A 27,931-nucleotide genomic window follows, 5' to 3' on the forward strand; every position below is an offset into this window, starting at 1 on the left:
TGGCATCATAGATGGTTAGATAGCACTGCAAGTAGAGCGCTCGCGTTGACATCTATGCAGAGCCTGCTGATGCAGGTTCGAATCCTGCCAGGGCCAGAATCCCAGTAGGGCCAAACTCAACTATTATCCTTTTGAGTTAGTTAAATGAGCACCACACACCGTGGGTAATAATCAATGCTCAGATGCCTGAGGGTTCGTAGCTCTACGTAAATGCAACATCATTTGTATTGTCTCGGGAGGATAGCTCAAGGGCAACGTGTTTGCCTTGGAAGTAAGACCACACAAAGCAACACAGGTTCGATCCCAGGGTCTGCGCTTACAAACCTCTGGGTATTTAAGCGTGTTATAAATACGCAACTATGACAAAAAAAAAACAATTACAAAAAAAAACACAATTCCTGTAACAGCGCCTCGATGTCTGCGGGCTGTGTGAGCGCTTAAAAAAATGCGAATAAATAAAAATGATTATTGTATTCCTCATTGCTACACCCTCCCCACACCCAAACTTACATAGTAGTTGGGCTGCAGAGGAACACAACACAGAATCGGATTTTGTTTGTGCCAGACATGCTCGCTTGTGTTTTACTGGAGAAATTGCAACGCAAAGTTAACACCTATCAGTGTCACTGAAATACTTAATTTCAACTCGTGGGTTGTGTACACTATTACCAGATGACATGCCTTCTTTTTATTTAGGTTTTTTCAGAACGAATCTTCCAGTAAACATGCGGCATCTTCAGCGAGCTTAAAAATGCCTTTATCCAATTCTAAGCAATCCTTCTGAGCACAGGAGTATTCGTGCCATCGACCCCGGACGCACAAAGGGGGTGAGCGGGGAGCAATGCGCCTGCTCTGTACACTGATTATGTGCGCTGGAGCTCTACTGCGCTGCTGTGCAATCCCCGCCAGGGGGCAGTAGAGCACAGGTTGATTCGAGATTTCTCACTGAGGGGGCGTGGGGGACTCAAGAGAAAACGAGACGGGGGGAAGAATAAAAGAGCTATTTTATAAGCTTAGACGGGCATCCCGGCAGAATACTTATCAGCAGGGAGGCTGGCAGGCGCAGACTGGTCTTAACTCAGCCCCCTCCGAGAGTTCGATTTCTCTTCGGAGTTTGTTAACATTGGCCTGTCGAGGACAGCACGCTTCATCTTTGACTGGATTTTTAGGGGGTTTTGTGATTTAAAAATTGTCATTTGTTCTTCAAATCTTCTGCGTGCTGAGTGCCTGGGTGTTCAAGGAGGAGGAAAAGAACACACGGTCACGTCAGACTTCATTTGGGAAACTTTTTTGGCGGTGTCAGCACCATGTTCTTCGCCTGGTCGGTCTTTCATGGCCTGATCCTGTGGCCGATGGAGGTGATGGCCAGCAGTGGCGATGCAGGAGCCTCTGACGTTGCTTCCTTCCTGTGGGACGCCGGTGTCCCTTGGCGGGCGAATCGACAAAGTGAAGACGCTGGCGTGTTTATCAACCGCTTAGAGGCTGGGAGTGCTCCTTTGGAAACACCTGGACAACATGGGCCGCTGTTGAGCAGGTGGAAACGGCAAAGTTTCCTAGATAACGTGGGGGCTTTTTCACGACCACGTAGAGGCGCGACCGACAGTGACACCAAGTCTGTACAGCAGTACGAGTCAAGAGTGATCGTTGAGTACCCTCGACTCATTGACCAGGCACACCTGAGGCCTACCAAGCCCCTACTAGCCTCCAGCACGGACGCGGCCAACGATGGAGAAGGTGGTCCCGTGGCGACAGGCGAGGAAGAAAGGAGACCCCACGGGAACCAGACACCAAGTGGGGAGAAGCGCCCGCAGGTACAGAACCCACTCTACCCCGTGACCGAGAACTCGTATAGTGCCTACGCCGTGATGCTGTTGTCGCTGATCGTCTTCGCCGTGGGCATTGTGGGCAACCTGTCCATCATGTGCATCGTGTGGCATAACTACTACATGAAGAGCGCCTGGAACTCCATCCTGGCCAGCCTGGCCTTCTGGGACTTTCTGATCCTGTTCTTCTGCTTGCCCGTGGTCATCTTCAACGAGATCTCCAAGATGAGGCTCCTGGGAGACATATCCTGCAGAATTGTGCCCTACATGGAGGTAAGTCGGTGTAGGTATTGGCAGCAGCGGTGCCAGGCATGGGCAAAGCCCTCCCTCCCCCCAATTTGAAGCAGCAAGCATCACTCTGCTGATACGCCCAGCCCAGGACTCAGACTGCTAGAACCTGTCGCATGTCTCACCCCAGACAGCAGTGTATTTACTTAAGCAAATACACTGCTCTTCCATGTGAGAAAACAGGCATTGAAGTGTAAGTAGAGGCAGAGGACAAAAGCCTGCCTTGGAGATATCAGTCGACGCCCCCACAGCCACATGTTGCAGATAAAGGCTTAACTGCTGGCTCAGCTTTTCATTGGCTCATGCTTTCAATAATTACCATTAACTAAAAAAAAGTGCATGTGTGTCCATGCAGGGATTGTATGTATGCATGCATGGATGAATGTATGCGTGCATGCGAGGGAGTGTGTAACTGGGTGTATGTTTGTATGCTAAGAGGTGTCTGCAAGTGCACACCTATGAATGAAGCGTGAATGGTGTACATGGGTGTGGCTTGGGTGTCAATGAACAGACAGTATAAATGTTCTGGGTGCGGCTGTGAATGACAGATCATCTTTGGGGGCGCGTGACTGGTGGGTGAATGTGCCTGAATGTGTCTAGATCTCTGGGTGTGTAGCTGTGTGTATGCACGCTGGGATCTGGGGATGGGCATTGGAGCATGATATTTGTTTGACAAGAGCATGGCATTTTTTACTGCCATTTTTGGGAAAAGGAAAGCCAACTTGAGTGTTTTTATGTGATGGTGGTGTTGGAGTAAATACTACAGTGGGGCTGGCCTGGCTTGGTCTTACTGTGACATGGAATGTTGTACTCACATTAAGGGCAAAGCCAACATGAGTGTTCTTACACGGGGAGGGCATGTTTACTTATTTTGACTTGGCATTTTATTTTACATGTGCTAAGGTCAAAGGCAACATAGCTATTCTTACATGGAGGAATATAACATGAGTGCAACATAAGTGTTCTTATATGGGGGGATTTGTGTAATGATATGTTATTTATATAGCGCTTTCGCCAAAGTGCTATACAGAGTTTGCACTCATTTAATGAGCTTTATTTATTTATTTATTGCATGTATTGACAGCGCCCGAACCCGTAAGTATCACGGCACTGGTACAACATGGTGAGCAGGGACAACACAGTACAGTACAGAGTAAGAGAGAGGTAACAAGGTGCAAAAGCAACATAATAGTACACGATCCATAGAGGAGGATAGAGATCTGGGAGGTCACATTGAAGTATGTAAGTCTGAGTTGGACTTGCCAGGATTTGAACCTGTAAATAACATTCAGATTACAATAGCATGCGCTCAGCCCGCTGAGCTATCTTACCAGCTAGCTAGCAAGAGCATGTTTTCTTCCTTTGGCATAGCAGTTTATTACTGGTGTTAAGGCCAAAGGCAACTTAAGTATTTTTACATTGGGGTGGGGGCATTCGTGTTTTTTTACTATGGCATGACATTTTTTACTGCTGTTAGGGAGAAAATACAACATGATGAGAGTTCTTGTGTGGGGGATTTGTGTAGGCAGCCACGATTTGTTTTCTTACTGTGGCATGGCTTTTGTTCACTGGCATTAGCGCAAAGCTAGCAGGAGTAATTTCTTAAATGTGGATACTGCCATGTATTGGCAGAACAAGCATAAACATGCTTTTTATATATAGTATCCTTACTGGCATTATGGACAAAGCCAAAATGAGTATTTTCCTATGTAGGAATAGTGCCATAGGTGGAGCAGAATGGACATGTGTGAGCACAATCAATATGAAAATGCTTTTTACACTTGCAGAGTACTGGCATATAGTGGGCAAAGGCATTATGAAAATGCTCCTGTGCATTATTGGTGGCTTGGCATCTAACTGACTTTTTATGTCTTAGCCCACAAAACCGATTGCAAACTGTGTGGCTTTTTACCAAATTTATCACAGAAAGTGTATTGAAAAGTGCACTATTTTAATCCATTATTTAAAAACGTTTCTCAAGGTGACAACCCCCTTTGACAGTGTTCGAAGTGTACGAAAAGAAGTAGTGGAACTATGTTCCCTACTGGCCTGCACTGCTCCCCACAAACCCCATCGCCATGCCCCTCCCACACACAATACAAACCCCAAAACACCTGTGCCTGCTGTCTAAGGAAACGTCCTGTGCAGTGCACTGAAAGGGCAAGTTTCAACTTCTTCAGACGGTTTCTTTTTAAAATAAAAGTATAGGAACAGTAAAACCTAATTAAAAGAAGTAGAGGAGCACCGCTCCCGACCGCTCCCGCCCACTTTGACCACTGCCCTTTGATTGGTTTGCCCTCCCTCGCTGGGCTCTGTCACTCCTGTGCATTTGGCCAGGGGGCAAAACAAGTGCCCTTCCTTCTACGGGCTTTTCTTAGCGTGTGACCTAATACATTAGCTCCAGGCCCAACTGTCACAGAATCACGGCTACGCCTCTGGTGAGTTGGAGTGAAAGATGGATCTAATGAGCCAAAGGAAAGTGTAATATAAACTCAGCCTCCTGGTCCTGGGGAGTGGGCAATGGGGCTGGATCAATAGTGCAATAGGTTTAATGTCCCGTCTCACTAACAGTTTTCAAAACTGCCATCCAGACCCCCATCCCCCAAAGCTTTGAGGATGGCTCTGCCCCTGGGTATCAGCCTACCCAACTCAGCTGCCATACGACAGAGTGGCCCTCCAATTACTCCAGCATGGATGCACATGTCAAGCTTTTACCTGCCCTTAACCCTGGCTTTCAGATGTTTTAAATTCCCAAGGAAAACAAATGGAGGCACTGGAAAGTAAAATCGCTTGTTCAGGATCACACGGTTTGGTAATAGGGCGTGGGTGGGAGCTAGAATTTAAACAGGTATTTTCTGTTGAAATGTGGACAATATTACAGCACAGACCTTTACATCTCAGCAACATGCTATATATAAATGCTAAATTATTATGCGTCGGTTTGGGTGGGCAGAAAGAGCTTTAAATATTTCTTGGTTTTGGGAAGTTCTGGGTTTTATATGATGGAAAAAGTGAGGCGGAGGCTGTGTGGGTGTTGGGGGCAGGGGGTGAGGAGCAGCAAGCAGACTGAGGGGAAATAGAATGTCCTTGTGATCATTGATCAAGTTAAAGAAATAGGGGGCACTGAGTTGAGTTGTTGGGGTGCTTCAATCCGATCGAGAAAGGAGAGAGGGGCACAGGGGGAGGCCAGGCAGGGGGCTCGATGTAATGGCGAAGAGCATGGGCGGGGGGCATGGGATGATCTCGCTGTTAGATATGGAAAAGAAAGGAAAGCAGAGAAATTAGGTCAATAGTTAATATTAACAGGCTGGGGAAATAAAATGACTATGCACTGACTTTGCCCGGACTTTACACGGCAAAAATACACTCTGCACAGTTCCATGAATCAGGGTTTGTGTCGGCAGTGCAAATTCACTTTGAACTGGGCAAATATTCCATGAATCGGGCCCAATGTGTGGATTGAGGTATGGTGGTGACGAAGGTGAAGGTGTGTGAGAAAGAGAATCAGAGAGAAAGACCTGATGTGAGTTTAGACCCTAAGGCGGAGAGTAAACAGGGTGGGTGGTGTGGAGAGCAGCATCTGTGATGTGGAAAAAGTTAGGGGGAAATGGAGGCAGAAGAGGATCACCCAACTCAATTAATCTCATTGTATCACTCGTTACGATGAACAGCCGAGTCGACCCGATCGCAAACCGAACCTGAGCTGCTCGGTTCCCATGCACATCTGTGTAGCAGGAGATCAGACAACTGAGCTACCAAATCCCCCCCCCCTGCCCAAAGCAGGCAGGAACGATGCTTCTGAGGCAGTCAGAAGGAGAGGGGTGAAAGAGCGCGACCCTTTGTGATGCGAAAATGCGCCTTTGTAATGATAATGTTATTGTTGCTTGTTGAATGTACATAGCGCTTTCGCCAAAGCGCTTTGGGGACGGTAAGAAGAAAGAGGTGCCCGGGAGAGAAAGAAGGGTCTTGTCTCTGTGCAGTACCCTAGGTTTTGGAAGATTTTGAAATAGAATGAATGCCAATTCAATGCTCCCCGGGTAATGTGTGGTCTGCAACGACAGCCATCCCTGACCCTCTTACCAGTTTGAGCTGGCAATATTATCATTCTGGTAAAACATTGTTGTTTTAACCAAATCATGATAGCAAGGTGGTTCTATACTATGAAGGCCATCGAAATTACCAAACATTGCAGTAATCCACTGGGTTCTAACCTGTGGCATGTGTTGGGCCGCCTGCGGCTTCTGCAAGCATGTTGTCCTTTAACTCCCTGATCCCTCAACTTTCCCTATACTGGGTTTGGGGAGTCAGGGCTCTAGGCTAAAAACCTCTGGTTGCCTACCTCTATCCTAGAGTGACATACCTTGAGCAAAAAGGCACTGAGTCCACCCATACTACCTGAGCAATAGACAAGCCATAAGTCCTGGCTAGTCACTGCAGCTCTGATAAACATTATGAAGAAGCTTCAGGTCTGATTGAAAACCTGTAGACACCAGAAATACTTGGTGATACCATGAAAGGCTGGTGGGGCTGGGAAGAGTCAGTCATATGTCAGGAAGCAGGTCAGTGTCTCTAACATAGCGAAAGAGTGGAGACCGAGTGAGCCATGCATCAGTCATTAATGTAACTGACTCGACACCAGCCCTACCGCCTCTCAGAGACATCCACCTTCTAGGGATTTGCCTGGTAGATTTACAGGACAGTCCACCTCTGTTAAGCAAAATAATCCAATACAGCTTTAATCCTGCTGCATTATGGGTTAAATGGAACACTCTTAATTAACCCCTTACACGCCTATGATGACCTGACCCTCTGAGACACAACTTTCCATCCCAGGCCTAGTATCAAGCAAACTAATGTTTTCTGGGATTTGTAGGCTTGATCATTTCAATTGAAAACAAAAATGATACAAGCACCTGATTGATACTAATTATATGATATTTTATTTATAGTGCTCCTATACACAAGTGTTTCAAGGCACAATATTTTGTGTAATGAAAACTAAGCACTGACAAGTGGTGTGTGAAAGTGACATAGTCACCAGGAGAACCGTGCCCAGCCTCCTTTTGACCGATACTCCGCCCCTTTTGAGGGTACTACAGTACAATCCCTCAAGTTGACCATCCATTGCAAGAGCTCTGCCTTCTGTAAAAACTCTCCACCATAGGAAGTTAAACTGGTTATAATGACTAGGGATAAAAGAGAATGCTAAACAATGGGGTAATTAAATATAGGCTTATATCAATATTAGCCAAACAACTCAATGTAACAAAACATATCTATCTCATTGAAGTGCACATAATTACAACAACTATTCCAAGCAAATAGATCAAACGGGTAAGGTGAAGTGGGATAGGCTTAGACGAGGCCCACAAACCCACTATGAATAAACAAGACACCCAGCTAAACTAAGTCTGTCTAATAATTTAATGCAGCACACAACAATTCACCACCTGCTCAATGCAGCTAAAACTAACTTACCAACACCAACTTCAGCTAAGTCATACCAAACCAACCAAAACCAGCTAATTTAAGCTTAGCTAAACCAAACTAAGCTAAATTAAATTGATAAAAATGTAACTTTACAAACCAAAGTCAGCTAATCAAAACTCAGCTTAACCACAGGCAGCTACATAAACCCCAGCTTGGTCATACACCGCAAATCCAAACTCATTAAAACCAAATGCAGCTAAATTATTCCGGCTAAGTGAGATTTAGCATAAAGAATTTTTGTAAGCTAACTCCAGAGGCTGATCCCAGTTTCACCAAACTCAGCGAATCTAAACTTAGTTCAATATAATTCACCTAAATTAAGCCTTGGTAAGCCAAATGTGGCTCAACCAAGTCAGCTGAATTTAGCTAAACCAGGAGAGGGTAAGCTAAAATCACCATAGCCAACCACAGCTTAACTGCTAAGCCAAACGCCCCTTAACAGAGCTCACCCTTCCAAACACAGCTAAATCAAACTAAGAGAAATAAAAAAAGCCTATCCAATCACATTTAAACAAGATTAGCCTAGCCAGGCACAACAAAAGCAAGCACAACTAAATGAAACAAAGTCTTGATGAAATGAGCAAAGTTAAAATCATATGACTAAACCCAGCTAAGCCAGACTGATCTAAATGAGATGCCGTTAAGCAAACCTCTGCTCAAGCAGGCTCTCCTAAGCAAATGCAGCTAAACCAAAGATGGATACATCAAAGTCTAAATAAAACTTATGCTATTTCAAACCAACTAAGCCAGACTCGGCTAAACCTGCGCAGTGCAGCTAAGTGACCCTCAGCTGACCCAAGCTGAGCTAAACCAAGCTCATCTTGCCAAACTCAGCTAAATAAAACTCAGCTGAGCCAAATGTAGCTAAGGGAATCGAGCTAAATGCAGAACAGGTAAATATGAAAACCAGACAAGCCCAGGTTATAAATTAAACCAAACCCAGCTAATTCGTTGCAACTCATTATTACAGCACCAATAGAATATAGCTATCACACACTTAGCTAACCCAAACTAAGCTAAAACCAAGTTGCACAACTCAGCTCAACAAAACAAATGTTAGCTAAACGAAAGTCAGATAAATAAACCCAGCTAAACCAAGCTCTGGTAAAGCAAACATAGGTAAACCAACCTCTCCTAAACCAAGATCAACTACGCCAAACTTAGGAAAACCTAACAAAGCTAATTAAGACCAAGTTTAACAAAACACAGCTAAACCAAGCGCAGATTAACTAAACTCAGCTATACCAAGGAAAGCTAAGCCAAACTTGGCTAAGCCAAACTCAACCAAATAAAACTTAAACCATTAAAACTCACCTGTATCACAATCAGAGAACCAAAGTAGGCTAAACAAAAGAAAGCGAAGCCAACCACAGCTAAGCAAACTCTGCTAACTGAAACAAAGGTAAAACCATCTAAATTATAACCAGCAAAGCCAAACTCAACTAAATTAAACTCAGCTAACCTATTTTGGTGCCCTTTCATTATATGTATAGCCCTTTTTCACAGCACCTGTTCAATGCAACTATACCAAACTAAGCCAAACTAAGCTAACCCATTACAGAACACAAGCGGAAACATATGTATACACTACAAGACTTTAACTAAAATATTTAAGCATGGGGCTACAACCCGGTCCCTAAATATGTCGGACATCTCATTGCCCTATTTAACAAACAGTGTAAGACTAGAATTATGAATAGTAAATCATATTACAATATGTACATGTAGAATATGTACATGTAGGGACCTTCAGCTGCTTGCCCACCATCTGGGCTATTCATTCCTAGAACTTGAGCCATGTGGGTGCCCCCCAGCCTTGTCCCCAGTGTTGTAAAATATCTTGTTAGGAGACAAGAGCCAGAAAGGGAACTGGAAAAAGCCACATGTCCCTTTATTCAAATGCATAACCCTTTGACTGCCATTAGAAGACACATTTTGGTAGGAAACCCTTAAATCCCTGCAGTCAAAAATATCATTGTGTTGATTCAGTTGGCACGGGTACACCAGACCTACCTACTGATTGATCTAACCATCACTTGCTGGATTTTTTCATTTGGAGTATATTGAGGGCAGAGTGTCAGAGATCTGCCCTTTGAATTGTCGTGAAAGAGTCAACCTACTGAAAGAAACAATCCCTGCTTTATCTACTTGCCCTTCATCGTAAACAATCACCAACATCATGGATTGCAGAATCTATCTTTCTTTGCCATCATAAAGGTTGAATTGCCACAAAAGCAGGATTCGATCGATGATGCCTGGTTGGATTGTTTGACCTATTGTGACATCATTGATCATTGTTCTGTGCCACGTGAAACAGATCTGGCTTATTCAGTACTCTGATTAAGAAGATACAGACGTTGAAATTAAGTTTACAGACCCAGACCAGTTACATATCGAGTGTTATGGGCTCTGAAGACTGAGTTAAAGAGCAGAGTGTAGTAAGAGGATTGTATCCAGGTTTACTGGCTCACAACACCAATGTGGCCTGATATCCATGTTTATAAAGCTCTGGTGTCTCATGTGCCCCCAGAGGATGTCCTCATGTCAGCAAGTCTTGCTTCAGTTGGCTCTGGTGTCCCATGTGCCCTGGAGGATGTTGCTCATGTCATCATGTCAGCAAGTCTTGCTTCAGTTTGCTCTGATGTCACATGTGCCCTGGAGGATGTTGCTCATGTCATCATGTCAGCAGGTCTTGCTTCAGTTGGCTCTGGTGTCCCATGTGCCCTGGAGGATGTTGCTCATGTCATCATGTCAGCAAGTCTTGCTTCAGTTGGCTCTGGTGTCCCATGTGCCCTGGAGGATGTTGCTCATGTCATCATGTCAGCAAGTCTTGCTTCAGTTTGCTTTGGTGTCTCATGTGCTCTAGTGTCTCATGTGCCCTGGAGGATGTTGCTCATGTCATCATGTCAGCAGGTCTTGCTTCAGTTTGCTCTGGTGTCCCATGTGCCCTGGAGGATGTTGCTCATGTCATCATGTCAGCAAGTCTTGCTTCAGTTTGCTTTGGTGTCTCATGTGCCCTGGAGGATGTTGCTCATGTCATCATGTCAGCAGGTCTTGCTTCAGTTTGCTCTGGTGTCCCATGTGCCCTGGAGGATGTTGCTCATGTCATCATGTCAGCAAGTCTTGCTTCAGTTTGTTCTGGTGTCACATGTGCCCTGGAGGAAGTTGCTCATGTCATCATGTCAGCAAGTCTTGCTTCAGTTTGCTCTGGTGTCTCATGTGCCCTAGAGGACAATGCTCATGTCATCATGTCAGCAAGTCTTGCTTCAGTTTGCTCTGGTGTCCCATGTGCCCTGGAGGATGTTGCTCATGTCATCATGTCAGCAGGTCTTGCTTCAGTTTGCTCTGGTGTCCCATGTGCCCTGGAGGATGTTGCTCATGTCATCATGTCAGCAGGTCTTGCTTCAGTTGGCTCTGGTGTCCCATGTGCCCTGGAGGATGTTGCTCATGTCATCATGTCAGCAAGTCTCGCTTCAGTTTGCTCTGGTGTCCCATGTGCCCTGGAGGATGTTGCTCATGTCATCATGTCAGCAAGTCTCGCTTCAGTTTGCTCTGGTGTCCCATGTGCCCTGGAGGATGTTGCTCATGTCATCATGTCAGCAAGTCTCCCTTCAGTTTGCTCTGGTGTCCAATGTGCCCTGGAGGATGTTGCTCATGTCATCATGTCAGCAAGTCTCGCTTCAGTTTGCTCTGGTGTCCCATGTGCCATGAAGGATGTTGCTCATGTCATCATGTCAGCAAGTCTCGCTTCAGTTTGCTCTGGTGTCCCATGTGCCCTGAAGGATGTTGCTCATGTCACCATGTCAGCAAGTCTCGCTTCAGTTTGCTCTGGTGTCCCATGTGCCCTGAGGGATGTTGCTCATGTCATCAGGTCAGCAAGTCTTGCTTCAGTTTGCTCTGGCATCTCATTTGCCCTGGAGAAAGTTGATTGTGTCCTGTGGTTGGCAGGTCATGCTGCTGTTTGTTGTTGTGTTGTTTCAGAAGCTCTTGATATTGATTTTCGCTGTGCCTCAGATGGAGCTTCTCCAAGTAATGTTCGTTTTTTTTTGCATCATGTTTCAGTCACTCAATGGCTTCAGCACATTTGAGAAAATGTCCAAGAAAGATGGATTGATTGTGCTCTCTTCTTGTGAATAAACTTAAGTAAACTGCAACCTTGCCATTTCCCATATTTGGAGTGGCGTGATAATTATATATATTTTTTTTAATTCCCTTTAAAAATGCATAAATAAACACTGTCGAATTGTATACAGTAGTAATACATTTCAAAGAAATAACCAACACATCGAACATTTTGCTTCAGACACTTTTCCAAATGTTGCCTCCTTCTAGTACCTACTGTAGTGAATCGGGGTAAGCATCAATAAATGAAGGTGTCTACGGAGTGAATTTTTTGCATCCAAACATAGAGTACAATCTTGGCCCAGAAAATTAGGAATCCATGCAAAATTTGGTAGCAGTGAGTTCAACGGTGTGGATTTGTATAACCAGACAAACATACACACGCACACATACATACATTCATTTATATAAAGGTTCCGACTACTATTTGGTATTACAATTAATGTGTGTGTGTGTGTGCATGGGCCTATAGATAATATATGATTCGCTCTGGGTGATCATGGGGAACTGGCTCTGGGTACGTACTATATGAATCCCCATTTGCTATCATTGCAAATTCAGTTTGTCCCAACCAGGTCTCCTTCATCCTTCTGTATCTAACAACTAGATCACACCTCCTTTCTTACATGAACAAGGAAGGCAGACTTACACATGTCCACATTAGACATTAATGAAATGTCCAAAAAACATTAGCTTCAGCTGTCTCACATCTACTTTTTGGGTCTTTCCCTCAATGCCTTTTTTCCAACGCCGCTCACACACTTGGCAAAGGGGGCATCACCAGAACACTCAAGGGTGGGCAATGAGAAAAATCTAGGTCCAACTTCACGTAGGACGGAGAGAGCAGTGCCATGGGCACCCAGGGTTCGCAGTTTCGCTTGAACGTAAATCCAGGTAACGTCTGGAAATAGTAGTAAAACCTTACTCTGGGTTCCTTAGTGTGGGGATTAAGGATATCGAGGGGAACATTGCAATCATTGCCGATAAAAGTTCTTGACTCTTTGCAACTTTCAAAATCCATGCAGTCCTTTTTTTATTGCACACAAGAGCGCACTTGTCCATATGGGCCATATTACTGCACAACCTTGTGTTCCTTGCATCCATCTGTAGACCTGAGTCTGTTTGAGGTTGGCAGCATCCACTCTTTCTGCTCTTCCATAGTGTGGCCATAAGGCCACTGCCCAAACTGCTACTTGTCGGAACTGGTGGCTTTTGTGTTCCAGGTCTCAATTAATTTCGTGGTCTTATGTTTCACACCCCAATATAGGTGGAGCGTAAGGGTCTGGGAGAAGATGCTGGTGAGATCCGTGGTGGAGCCGGGGGGAAGGAAGGGCAGGGGGGCCATAGCACTCCCACCCCCCAACCCCTACCTTGTTCCCAGTGTACCCCAAAGTCTCCTGCTGGCACCCTATTATGTGACCCCCCGCCTGCCCGGCACAAAAAGCTGCCTCCGCTACTGGTCGAAATGGTGGCCTAAGAGTGGGACATGGCTGAGGTATCACCTTCTCCAGCATTGGGTAGACTCCTGTATGAGCTGCGTTTCCTCCAACGCGTGTTGGCCAAGCACCAGACTTTTCGAAGGGACTCTGCCTCGTTAAAAACATTATAAAGCAGGATTCCCGCAACCCTCATGCGGGACTTCAGGAGGCTTAGTTGAAGGGTGTTATGAGGTCACTGATGGAGCAGATCAATGAATGATATATGTAATAAGCAACTTGGCCATTCTGAAAATGGAGTTAGCGTTGTTGTGGCGCTGGGTCTCAAAATGAAAAGTTTTAGAAACCCTCCTCAAAATCAATTGTTGGTCAAATCTGTGCTGAATGACTTAGCCTGTCCTCAAACACTTTTGGCACCTGTAAATATGCTTTATGGTATTGGCAAACATTCTCTAAAGCTTTTACAGTGAAATCTGGTCACATTGAGAGTATCTCCAATACGTGCTGTGATCTTAAAATGTTGTCCAAACAAATTACAGCAAAAGATATTTTATCCAACACCTATGGGGACAGAAAGGAGCCAGATATCAAAATATGTTAATTACCCAGGTTTGGCCTTAAATAAAGGAGTTTGGATGATGAAGTGCCCGGTAAAACCAAGAAATAGTTAATAAAGCTTTTGTTCTATTTGCCATCATGCCACCATCTGAGATGTTTTATCTGGCACATTACAATCTGGAATGGTCTGTTGTTCCGCACACTACAATCTGGAATGCTCTTGTTCAGCACACTACAATCTGGAATGGGTTTTTCGGCACACTGCAATTTGTAATGGTGTATTGTGCCGCACACTACAGTCTGGAATGGTCAATTGTTTGGCACACTACAATTTGGAATAGTGTATTGTTTGGCACACTACAATCTGGAATGGTCTGTTGTTTAGCACTTCCCGATCTCTTATACAGGGACTTTTTCACCTAGAATGCATCCATTCTAGACAATGCCAAGTGCCAGTCAATGGGGCTTTCTGAGTTGCAAAGTGGCAGATATCAAAGCATTGGCTGTATTAATACCTTTTTCTAAAGGCTTGAAACACCAATATTTGTAGTGAATCCGAAATTAATATAGCGTAATGCTTATGGGTATCACTGGCCTTTCTGGATGCATGTCAAACGTGCTGGACCGAATTTTCCAGGTTTTGATGTCGAATACATTTTCGGATAACTGGAGCATCTCGGGAATAAGGTAGTCAAATGCAGCTGTTGCTGGCGCAAGGTCCACTAAGTAATAGTGAGGTCAGGGGGGTGTGCCAGATGTAATTGTGACTTTCTTCTTCAATCCCCCAAGCAAGAAGGGAGCAGATTCTTAACTTTGCATATACCATTTCTGCTTGTGATCCCCCTACCCCAAGTCAATTTCTGAAGGACTGGCACAGACGGCCATTTTGAGTTAGTTTTGTGGGCCAATGTGAGCTTGTTGGATTTTTTAATGTTATTTCAATGGGCTTTTATAAGGCACGTGCCAGGGGGACACCTATTATACAGTGCCCTCACGCTGCATTGAGCAGCTGGTGGGGTTGACAAATGTTACAGCCCAATGTCCGTGAAGATGCACCGTGTGCCGCAATTGTTTCCCAAAATGCAATCCGGAACACTGCTGAAGTCTCAAACTATGGTTCATGAATTTGGGAGTGTTTTCCTTTTGAGGTGGGACCTTTTTTGTGTGCTGGTTCGACCCTGCTCCCAGGGGCCGTCAAAATAGCAACAAGGTGTTTTTGGGTGGTAGTCTGACTGATTCCCTTGTCAGTGGTGACCCCTTTCTATTTTTTAAACTGTCAGGACCTTAAGTGAATTAATTCTACTTGAAAGTTAGGTCACCCACTCAGCCTCACATGTATAACATTATCTTTGCCTTGAACAGTGGTGTTAGTGCTTTTTCCCCAGGTAGACCTAATACCCCATAAAAAAACACAACTGAATAAATGGCATCCATATAAAGACATGTATGTATACTTTTGCAGTGCACTAGTTATATGACATACCAGGCTTGATTTACAAAGTGTTTTTCAATGGGATTGCACATTGTAAAATGCCTTTGTAAATCAGGTCCACAATGTGTTGATTGACTGCTTAAAATTGCAGTTACAAACAGTAGAGGACATGTGTGGCTAATGCCTGTTGGAGACAGCGTCTTTGCACTTTCCTTTACATACCTGCCGGCATTAGGGAAGCATGTTAGTATCCTACAGTTGGCACCACCAATGCTAGTAGAATCCAAGCTACTGCTCAGAGAAAGTAGATTACTGAAACAACACGAGCCCCAGATTGTGTTTCAGCAGAATGGGGTACATTTAAACATGCACCGCCATGGTAATAATGCAGTGGTGGGGTGATGTGTTCTGTCATATATGGTTGCAGTGTTCTAGCAGATTCCAAATTAGACCTGTACATCTAATAACACAAAACAAGCTTGCCTACAAAGAACCTAGTAGTGTTATGCACAGAGCCAAAGTCATGGCCGATTTTGTATCTGCCTTTTTAATGTGCACATGGACAAGTATGTGATTCAAAGCCATCTTCCTTTAACAGCCTTTAAGCCCTAAGGTTATGGAAATATTAATATACATGGAAATATTAATATATACAGTTGTCTATCAGGACCTCCAACACTATTCTTACTAAAACGACAGAGTTGGAGAAAGTATATGATTTACGTTGTAAGTGCTGCAGGGGGGTTGGGGGGCGCGCAGCTTTTAATGGCCTGCCATCTTAAGCCAGCCGTGCACACCCCGTCGTTCACTTAACACAACTAGCAAATCAGCATGTCGGTGTGGGTATTAATAATGTCTTTAAAAAAAAAAAAAGATAATGAAGTTATTTTTTTATAATCCGGCATGCACGGATCTGCCCCCATTCATACAAGGCGAGGTTCGACTGCATTAAGAAGGCTGTCAGGATCACCTGAGATGGGCTCGTGAGACAGTGCCCTTGGTTGGTTGTGGAGGGAGGAAGGTGGCATGGTGTGTCGTGCGGTGAGGCTAAGTATGGCTGCCAGTTTCATAGACGAGTGGGAAGGAGCAGCGAGAGTGAGCCCCGAAAGGAAGCAGATCGGGGAGCGCACCAGCGCAGGAGAGCAGACTTCAGCACTCTCTGGAAGTGAGCCTTCCTTGCCAGATTTCACCCAGCACTGGAGTGGGAAGAAGTCTGTTAAGGCATACATTTTAGCCTGACAGCAATTGGAACTAACCATTCTTTTCTAAAGCAGGATGTTAACCTCCAAAGGCACCTTCTCAAACCTTAAAGCAGTGTGCCAACATCCTGCAAATTATTTGCTAGGCAGAAAGATACATATAAACAAGATATTGTGGGGTGAAATTATCGCCAATTCTGATTATACTATTTTTTGCCAATCCCATTGGCTGGTCAGGTAGCAACAGTTGTTCCTAGGTGAACCCTTTCTGACCAGCAAGCAGGCATGTGGCCTCAATCCCACCTAGGAAATCCGTTGTTTTTCTTTAAGTGAGACTCTCACACCCCAGCAGCCAGGGTTGCTGGTTTCTAAGGACTGATATGAATCATACATAGATTGGTGGAGCATGCACTCAGAGGTGGTCTTTTAGGGGACATTCTATGCTAGGTGTAGGCTCCAATGCCTACCTGCCGCTATCGGTGGTCAGTCAAAAGGCCGAATACATAATACCGAATGTCAAAAATCTCGAAACCAAAATCTCGAAAAAAAAAATATCGAATTATTTATTAATTTATTTATATGTGTTTTTGGGGTCAGGTAAGTAAAAAAAATGGTTAAAATAAAAAAAAAAAACGTCATAAAAAAAAAATTCGATATTTTTTTTTCGGCCTTTTGTTTTCGAGATTTTGGTTTTCGAGATTTTGGTATTCGGTATTATCACTATGAACCGCCGCTATCATTCAGAAGATGTAGCTGCAGCCCCCTGGATACAGACTTCCCCCACCCCACAGCCTCTCTTCACTGGAGAGTTTTGGCCACAACTTCAATTGGGCTTTAGTGGACACCGGACACAGGCTACTTTTGGCTGATAAAGAATCGCTTTTCAGGAGCATAGTACATCTGTATTCAAGAGTTGGAATGTGTGCCAGATACGTCACCTTGTCCTATGTCATATGACTATTTCATCCAGGTCTTGTCTTTTCTTTGCATTATCTCACTTGTAGCATTGCCCATCATACCTACAGACCAGTACCACAATTCAAATAACAAAACAGGACCAATGAACGGATGTACGTTATAATAACGTATCCCAAAAGACCGAATTACTAAATCATGGACCCCACTAGCCCGCCTCGTGTAATTTGGTCTTTTGGGATTTTAGTCGTTTGTCCCCTGCACTGCCTATAATGTATGGGGGGGGGCACCCCTGCATCTCCTGCAGCCCATAATACTGAACTGCAGGTGTGGGAGATACCCCCACACCCCTGTTCGTTATTATGGGCTTAGATCTTATCTACTATGCCGAATGCGCACTAAACGTGCATTCGGCATTTTAGATGCGATCTTTTCGTCCAGACCCCATGGAACTGCTCTTAATTCTGTGGAAAACGGTGTACTCTTATCTCGATCCAATTAAATGAATGTCCCTTATTCCAAGACTCTGCTGCATATTAATTCATTTAGTTAAATCACCCTGCAAATACCACTTTCATCTTCCCCCCGTTTGGTAAACTGAACAAGATTTGCTCTGGACAAACGTCACAGCCCCAAATGTTCACTTTGCTTCACATTCTGAAATTAAGTTTGAGATCATGCGTTCATGGCAAATCACACGGATTTTAGGACATAGATTGTGCTAAATGTCTGACATTTTATCATTTGATATAATAAACACATCAATGCCTTTTATTTCAACGTTAAAATACATATGCCTCTTTGTTTGGTGAAGGGAATCCATGGGTATTGATGAAACAAAATAGGAAGGCAAGAACTGAGCAGCCCCGGTCAGCTCTCATAATGAGGAGGCCAACCTGATGAAGGACCAGGGCATGAAGTGTCTGATGTATTTCTTACATTTCTGAAGTGTGCAAGCCTTTTACCTTCAGAGGTTTATAGTCACTTTTTTGACAGTCATAGTGTTGAAATACAAATGTTTCGACACAAAAGGATCGAAAAAATGTTTTTCGAATGCATGTTATTTTTGGGGGGGTTTCCACCCTAAACCCCCAGTTTTTTGGGGAAAAAGCACTAATTTTAATATACATATATTTCATATATAAAAAAAACATTAAAAAAATGCATTCTAAATTTTTTTTCTATGCTTTTGTTTCGAAATTATTTTATTTCGAAACTATGTTTTTGAAACTTGACGAGACACCACCTTCAGAGTATTTGGAGACAAGGTTGAATGCTCGCCCAGGGGACATGTTGCATTCACAGTCACTCAATACATGAGAACCCACGTCTTTTGTCCCTGCATGCGAGATTTTCAACTCTGTGTTTGCAAGCGCTGTGCCAGGGGTACCAAACCAAATGATAAGGGTAGCAGCCGCTACCTCTGGCATCTCACAAATGACATCTGTGGTAATACTTTGTTCTATTAATGTAATGTAAAGGGGTCTTTTATATAGCGCCGTTCTGCCAATAATGTTGGTGTCGCTGCGCAGGCCTCGGTAAGAAAGGAGGACAAGGTGTGCTAGAGGGATAGCAGGAAGGCAGATGCAGAAACCTTTGGTGGATGGATGCAGGTTGGAAGCACCGTTACCAATGTTTCAATATGAAAATCTCTAAATTGTTTGTGGTTGGTACTGACTGGGCAGGTTAGCCATATTGGCATCTACCGGATTGTGGAGTGCAAACATTAACAGCATGGTTGTTGATAGAAGATGTATAGGGTCTGAATCTGTGCACTAGACCTTGAAGGTCATCTGTAGGAGTGTGGGAGGTGTAAGGATGCAAGATTCTAGTAGTCAGGAGTTCATTGAGGGATGTGGGGGTTGGAGAGTGGGGGCAAGGATGTTATCACTTCCTTGAACTTGGTGCTAGATTTCACTGAGATCAAAGGTGTGGTCCAGTGCCACGTATGAGAGGATCCATGAGTGAGCTTGGTTTGCTGCAGATGGAAGTGCACGGAGCTTCGGAAAATTCTTGTTGTAAATTAGCCCAAACGTTTCTGGTGCACAATTTCTAATTGGTTGCTATTATATTTTATTTCTTTCAAAATGGTTGGTTAAAAAGCCCAGTCTTGAGCTGTTACCTGTAAGTTAGTTGGTTCTCCTTCAGGTGGAGAGGGTTGGGTAGGGTGTTCCACAGTTTTGTGGCAAGAACTGCTGCGGTTTATTACACGGTCACACTCAACTCAGGGAGTTCCTCTCCCCCACTAGATGTGATGCACAACAAATCACTTTTAGTTTGTTTGGTACTCTATGGTAAGGCCTCCAACCCATCTCGCACACAACCCCAATGAATAACCGGTGCTGCAATGGACTAGGAACCAAGCCGGTGTGTATTTAAAATATATATTAATTAATTAATTTATTTCAACCAAAAATCACAAATAGATTAACATCAGCCACAATACTGTGGCAATACAAAAACAAAAATGACTTCCGTAAGGGCACCAGCACAGAGATAACACTAGGATATGCAGTTACAATTATTTCATTTTAAATCACCCACCAAGAGAGAAAAAGAACAATTCAACACACACAGTAATAATTGATTGAGTCAAACCTGTCTCAGACTTGGTCAAAACTCTTGGTGTCTACTTGGATTCCAACCTCTCCATGGACAGACAAGTCAACGCAATAGCCTCCTCAGCTGCGTACCACGCCAAACTAATCAACGCAGTCAGACCCTTCTTCTCCAAAGAGAATTGCACAAACATAGGCAGAGCAATCACTGGCTCTAGGATAGATTATTGCAATGTACTCTTCCTAGGAACCTCCAACAAAAACCTGGAAAGGTTACAAATCATACAGAACAATGCCCTCCGCGCTGCCCAAGGTATTATGAAAAGAGAACACATCTCTGAGGCCAGAAAATTAGCCCACTGGCTACCAATAAGGGAAAGAATCATCTTCAAAGCTCTGACACTGACCCACAAGTGCATCCACCTCACCGCCCCTGTCTACCTCTCACAAAGAATCCACCCTGTATCCTCCGAAGGCCAACCAGTGGGTTAATCCTATAGCATCGGATCCCATCCTCGTCGCCAAATGTTATGATAAAGAGCAGGCTTGAAACGTTCAGTAGTTTAGTAATGAGAACCTTTATTGGAAAGAAGGTTCAGCTGATAGCATAGGACGACCCCCAGCAGGAGGAGTACAACCATCCCACTTGAGTCCTGCGTCTTCACTGACCCACCTTAGAACTCTCTACATAAGATGCAGTTCTATGTTCTATAGTAACTAGGTGACAGAGAGCCCAGTGTAGGAACTGATAGACACTTGTAGATTAGCAGATAAAGATAGATGCACTGCACATCCTAACAAACATGCTCTGTGTACCACTAGTAAAAAGAGCCCGAGCTGGAGGTTCCAGCTTCCCTTATCTCGCACCATCACACTGGAATGCCTTACCTCCCACAATCCGAGGCGAGCCCTCCCTCACTGCCTTTCAGAAAGCTATGAAAACCACCCTCTTCACATAAGGTCTTCGCAGCACCATGTGTGCCAATAAACTGTCTGTAATGTAATAACCAAAGATGCATGAGCTGTAATGACTAATATGTTTGTAGCAATCATAATGTGCCAACTACTGCTACCAATCCTGTACCCCCTGTAACTAAGTTCCTGCGAGTAACAGCGCCAGAATGCCCCTGGGCTGTCTGCGCGCTATATAAATATAAATAAATAAATAAATAAATAAATAGTACTTTTCTCCCAGCAATCCCCGCCCTCAAAACATCCATTAGACTTGACTGCTCTGAATGGAAGGCAGTAGCAGAGAGTGGGAACACAATGGGAAAATCGATTTGGGGGTATAAATCACAGAAACAATATGGGAGACAGAAAAGCAATGGGAAATTTGTGTTGCTCCATCTAAATAGACCAGGCAGGGCTTTGGGGTTTTGGTCAGAGCACAATGTGACCATCGCACCTGCAATGTGAAAGAATGAAAAGCAAGGGGAATTTCATTTTGCTCCACATAACATGGACAGGCAGGGCTTTGGGTTTTGGTCAGAACACAAAGGATACAAAGGGGCAATTTTGTTTTGCACCTTGCATATGCAAAGGCACTACCACGCTTTCCACTTCTGATTTAAAATGAATGGGATCAATGGGGAATTTCGTTTTTACACCCTGCGCACACATGTGGAAACAGGTCTTTGGGATTAATTCTTTGGGCAAATCTTTATGTCTTTACCAGCTCACAACACACTGGGAAGAGTTTGTTAGTTTTGAATGCCAACAAACAGATCCCGTGATTTCAATAGGGAAATTAATTGATTTACTTTGATTAAATATGCTACAGATCTACTCAGACAAACAGTATTTTCTATTGGGAATAACCAAAACAATGCTGACAAAAATATAGGGCCTACACAATCTATGGCTTTGGGGTAGTTTTACTTACAGGAGAGGCCTTGGACTGGGCATCAGGAACACTAGCGCACCTCTGAGACAGGAAGAGGGTCAGTCAAAGATCTCCTCCGAGTCCTCCAAGGGGTCCCAATCAGCTTCTATGTCTCCTGGCTCCTGTCTCCAACGCAAGCTTTATGCCTCTCTGCTGGGATGTTTTTTGCCAGATTTTAGCAGCAGGTCACCTCTCGGAATTATTGGAAGAAGTCCAGTTCCAATGCAAACTGGTTTATTTATAGGGCAAAGGACATAACTAACTTGTCATGATTCTCGCACCAGGGGTTGGTTGATTATCACTACCCGCCTACCACCTCTGCGCTGATAGGACAAGGGGATGGGGCAGTGATTAGGGATAGCTGTGGAGGAGAAAGCTTCATCATCCCACTTTGACACATGGGCGTGGTCATGTTTTGACACAGAAATCTCTCAACATGGCTAGTACCCTGAATTTCAAAATCTTTCCATATATGAATACATTTTTAAGAACTATATTTGAAGGCAAGTCGGATAAGACTAGTTTGAAATCTGCACGCCCTTCCTATGCAGAGAAACAGTTTTTCTTAATTTACTCAGGAGCCATATCACTGAAATATATACCACTTTACAGTCCCCATATTAATTATGACTGCATGCGCAAATCCAACTTTCACCTCTCTCGGTAACAAAGGAAGGCCCAAATCACATTTTCCTTCATAACTTTAGTTACATGTATCCCACCAAAATCGTTGTAGCATGGTTACAAGGGAGTGACTGTCACCTTTAATAACTTTAATAAAGTCTGGAATGGCCATTGTGACATGTACGCTGTCCATTTTATGCGATAAAATGCATTTCTCCTATTTTAATCAACTGCAGTTTCACAACCTCCTCCTTCACTCCAGCCCCCACCAATCCTAAGTTTCATTTCTCTTCAGGCATGTGACATAAGCAGAGAGGTCTGTGTTTAGATTCTGCCTCCCCCTTCAATAATAATGGCCCCACTAATGGAGTTTTTATGGGACTTGTGACCTTGGTCACAAGCGCTATCAGAACACACATGGCTCTATCTGGGGTTCATCGTGTTTTTGATCTAGCCATGAAAATCTTTCTTGTCTTTTTTAAGGAATGGTTCTGATTGATGATGACAACCAGGCCTCTCTTCAGGGCAGCAGAGGGAAGGTCCTGGAGGTTAGTTTCATATTGGGAAAAATGACCAGCAGCACATGGCCTTTTAACTCACACACAATTTCACTTTTAAATGACATCTTATAATGCACACAGTTTCAGCATATATATATATATATATAAGTGTCACTTCTAAATTGTCCCTTGTCCAAGGCGGTTAAATGCAGAAACCATGTTTAAATTTTGAAAGGGTAGTGAGCATTTTGCTTAACATATTGTCAATTTGGAGGGAAAGACTAAAATGACATTCTGTTATTTAATTTACATGCAATGCTCCATTTCACGTTAGCTGCTTGGAGCACAGTTCTGGTATCCCATTGAAGATACTGTGCACTGTGGTTTCTTTAGATGTCCGTGCAGCTATCCATAGATTGTCAAAACATCATTGCCACATGTATTTGTTTTCCTTACTGAAATGCATTGAACATATCTGATTTTAAAGCACACTTTCTTTCCTTTAGATGCTAGGTTCCATAGGCCTTATGTCAGACATTATTTCTGTGCTGGCCTTAGATTTTGGTGAGCATTCACAAATGACTCTGGCCTTATATTTCTGTCCTTCAGGGTATGGATTTCACCCCACATAACTGAAAAAGAGGATCCCCTGGCCATCTCTTGTTGAGGTTGGGGACTGCACTAGTGCAGCATTGCTGGACCTAAGTGTTCTGGAAGGGCTGTATTGTTGAAGCATACTTCTGAAGGAGTAAGGTGCCCACTCTGAGGCATGAATGATAGGCTATGCACAAAGCTTTGAAATGCACCCCTTTTTTGATGGATAGCCAGTGGAGAGTATGTAATGCTGCTGTGATATCTTCAAATCACTTCATTCTGAGAAGTTATCTGGCAAATGCATTTTGGACTCTTTGAATTTTCCTCATTAGGTAATCTGGGAGGCTGAGGTAGAGGATGTTAGCATAGTCTAGCTTGGATAGTATTAGAGAAATGATGGCCATGGCTGTGTGGGTGAATGTAAGTAAGGTAAGATGCGGTGTAGCATGCACAGCTGGTTGAAACATCTTCCAACGTTCCGAAAAAAAAAAAAACCATGAGCACATTCGATGGAATGTGAACGTTTAAAAGCCTGGCAATGTAAAAGCAGGCGATAAAATCACATGCAACCCTCAGCAGGTGAGTGGGCAAGTCTGGAAATTGTAGGGGCCCAAGCTTGTCTTATCTTATCTTAAGGAAACTTGTAGAGCGCAGCATATGCCCAGGAACATCTTGGCGCTAGGCTGAGGGGGGACCGTCCAATCCTCAAGAAAACTAAAACAAGAAGTTCTTAAGTGTTTGGCGAAACAATGAATGGGATTCAATATTGCGCAAAGAGAAAGGGAGCTGGTTCCAGGCCTTTCCAGCCACCACCCACAATGCACGCCCACCCATACGGACTAGCCTGAACCTTGATGGCTGCATTGTATTCAGGTCTTGGGAACGAAGAGGCCTGGATGGTATACACAAACCAAATTTATTCTGAAGGTATTCAGCTCCCAGTCCATAAACGGACTTGTGCACTATGCATAGAGCTCTGTACCTAATACGTTGCTCTACAGGTACCCAGTGAAGATGCCACAGTAGCGGGGTCATATGAGCACCCCATGGGTGGCAAAGAACAGCTCTGGCACCTGCATTTTGAAGGAGCTGGAGACAATGCAGAAGATGTTTAGGAAGGGCCAAGTAGAGGGCATTACAATAGTCGACATTGCTAATGACTAAGGAGGAGACAACAGGGGTGTGGAATTTAGCAGGTATGCAAGGAAGGACTTTCTGGAGAGTCCATATCTTAAAGAGGGCCCTTTGGCAGACAAGAGAGATCTGGTTGGCCATTGAAAGAGAGGCCGCGATTTTAATGCCTAGATCTTTTACTCAGGGAACCGGCTGAGGAAAAGGGCCAAAACTCTCCAGCCAAAACCCTGGGGTCCAAAACAGAGAAGGAGCTGCCATACCCACCACCAACACCCATGTTTTTTCAGCATTAAGCTTAAGCCAATTTCTCGCCACCCACTCACCAATGGTTAGCAGACAATTTTTCAGTTGACCTGCCGAATCAGATTTCGTAAGATCCAACCACACAATGATTTGGGTGTCATCGGCGTAGGAATAACATAGCAGGCCAAAAGCATGGATAATGGCCACAAAGAGGTTGAATGTATAGATTGAATAGAGTGGGGCAAAAGGAAGAACCCATGTGGTTCCCATTCTTCTCCTAAGAAAGGAATGGGAAATGTGTGTTCTTCATTTTGTCTTTCCTACAAAATAAAGTGATGTTGCCAATTATACAGGAAGCTCATGTAACATGTTTTATAAATGCCATGAGAATCAGGAGTGTCTCTTTCTCAATTAGAGGGTCTCAATCTCGCAAAGTAGCAATTTTTGAATTAAATGTGCACAAAATATGAGACCTTAGTAAACTTAATTATGAGGGATTGGGTTATGTTCTCTTCTGTTAATCTCCCTAGAGTACAGACATGTTTCCCTATGGACACCGAAGAAAAGTTAGACATTGACACCATATGGAAGCAATTTACACATTTTGACTCCCTGAGGCCTCCAAGAACAGCCAATAACACCTCTTCTTCTCCTTATCATTTTGTAATGTGTTTCAACCTGGCCAAACCTCTTACATATGGGTAAAGAGTGAGGTTTAGGAGTGTGACCATAAAATCACGGTTGTTAATATTACTTATACATATTCATTTGTAGTCTGGAAGGCAGAGTTTCAGAAGGCCTTTGTCATGGAGAAGGTTGTGTTTTTTTATATGATGGAGAACTATGCACCTTGGAAGGGTACATTTCACAGAGCATCTCGACTATGTACCTGTAAATTCCATTTCATTTTGTTCAGAGTATTGGTTATATTATCTTGCAGTACAAAAATAGGAATGAGGACAACTATGCATCATAAGTAGATCATCATTAATACCATGCTCTCTTTTTTATTTTTTAGGTGTCATCTCTTGGTGTTACTACCTTTAGTCTCTGTGCACTGGGCATTGACAGATTCCAAACAGCTACGAGCCCTCAATCCAAGGTGAGGTCCATTGAGCAGTGCCATTCCATTATTGCTAAACTGGCGATCATCTGGATTGGCTCCATGACATTGGCTCTGCCCGAGATCCTCCTGTGGCAGATCACCCAAGATACATCACCCGTCTCTGGTGTTGTCACAGAATACTGCACCATGAAACCATCAACAAACCTACCGCAATCCATCTATTCCCTCGTTCTCACCTACCAAAATGCAAGGATGTGGTGGTATTTTGGCTGCTACTTCTGCCTACCCATCCTATTTACCATTACCTGCCAACTGGTGACAAGAAGAATTCGCGCCACGGAGAAGACAGCCGAATGCCATGGCTTGAAGCACAGCCAACGAGAGAGCCAGCTCAACTGGACTGTAGTCGGACTGACCATTGTTTATGGTGTCTGCACCATTCCTGAAAACATCTGCAATGTGCTGGTGGCCTACACGTCGATGGAAATGTCAAAGCAAACATTGGATCTGCTCAATCTTATTAACCAATTCTTCATGTTCTTCAAGTCCTCTGTGACCCCAGTGATTCTGCTCTGCCTCTGCAAATCCCTGGGTCAGGCTTTCATGGACTGCTGCTGCTGTTGCTGTGAAGAATGTGGCCAGGACACAGTGTCAAGTGATGGGTCAGACAGCAAGATCAAGACAGAGTTGTCCTCCTCCATTTTCTTTGATAAGCCCAGGGATTCACCCCCTCCAATAATGGCACTTGGCACTCCATGCTAAGGTGAAATGTGATCAGAAAATGCTTCAGATGGCTATTTGCTGAAGTCCAACAGAGAACACTATTTTTTTTAAGTTTTGGAAATGTATATAATAAGAAAGACAATGCTAAGGATGCTGACAAAGTACGCCTTATGTGGAATTGTGCAAATGGAGTCTGGAGAAAACATGTTAAAATAAGCAGCTGAGTTAGTTAACCAGGCAATGAATCCATCTGCACACAACACCTAAACATCAAAGTAAAGACAAGCATACAATTATTTGAACACAACAGCATTTCAATTAATACATTAGCCAATTTGTATCTGCTTTTAAACATCCCTCAGCCAAGTGTGTCTCCAAAACATATATGCTACTACCCAAGATTGCATAATCATTAATAATTCTTAGGACAGTAATTTGGTCTGAAATTGACCACCCTACAGCTGTCCTCATAGCCCCTTGCTGCATTTGCCTTCGTGTGAGTAGCTCATAAGTCAATAACAATACCCCCCCTTCATCCCTGGAAGCATACTGGTTGGCTATACCCATATATAACATGCAGGAACATTGGAAGCTGCTGTGTTTGCCACTGAGCAAGATGGATCTTAAAAAGTAAGGATTGTCGATTTTCTGTTTCCCACAAAAGTGAAAGTTCCTTCTGAACTGGGATTGTTGAGTGTAAGCCATAAGCTAATACTCAATGTGGGGAAAACTGCACCTCAACCAAAGGTCTATACATTCATATTATAGTATTGGGGCTTAAACATGTTTTATGATTGCCCCTCATGAGTAGTACTCACCATGGTAAATAACCATGCCCTGAGCGGTTGTATGCTGCAGTTTGCCAAAATCAGATTAGGCGTTATGATATGGTAAAATGTAGACACCAGCTTTCTTTGGAGAACAACACTCCAAACAAGTATGCTATCACTGGTGCCATTTAAATATTTAGTAGCATATAATTTAGTCAAGAGGTCTTTCTTCTATCAGTAGAGGTATAGTAAATGTTGCAAATGAATTGCATTGTCGGCATTAGCCCGAACCATAACCAATGTGCTGGAGCCTCTAGCCAATCAGGGTACGGACCCAATTCTAGCAAACTCTGATTAACAATGTATCACAGTTTCAGCCACATTTTAGAAACGCATTGATAAATGTGGCCCAGAAAAGCTAACATAGCATTCATGTGGTGTTTATAACACATTTGTTATCTATATCTATCCTATGTAAATATGTGTAATAAATTAGCTTGTATAATGTTTTCGTGTCTTCAGAGTTGTTGTTTTTCTGCAATGGTCTCCACGAGTGTACACATGTTAGGCC

The 27,931-nt window shown here is 43.7% G+C and overlaps 1 protein-coding gene across 1 annotated transcript; it reads left to right on the top strand.

Annotated features, from left to right (window-relative positions):
- Positions 1 to 998: 998 nt before the first annotated feature.
- Positions 999 to 27,869, top strand: GPR37L1 (G protein-coupled receptor 37 like 1). The gene is made up of 2 exons (XM_069633587.1): positions 999 to 2,096; positions 25,820 to 27,869. Exons 1-2 carry the CDS (start codon positions 1,308 to 1,310, stop codon positions 26,627 to 26,629), a joined length of 1,599 nt encoding a protein of 532 aa, XP_069489688.1. The 5' UTR covers positions 999 to 1,307; the 3' UTR covers positions 26,630 to 27,869.
- Positions 27,870 to 27,931: the final 62 nt, after the last annotated feature.

This window comes from Ambystoma mexicanum, chromosome 13, assembly GCF_040938575.1.
Source record: "Ambystoma mexicanum isolate Mex_15411 chromosome 13, UKY_AmexF1_1, whole genome shotgun sequence".
Classification (NCBI taxonomy): domain Eukaryota; kingdom Metazoa; phylum Chordata; class Amphibia; order Caudata; family Ambystomatidae; genus Ambystoma; species Ambystoma mexicanum.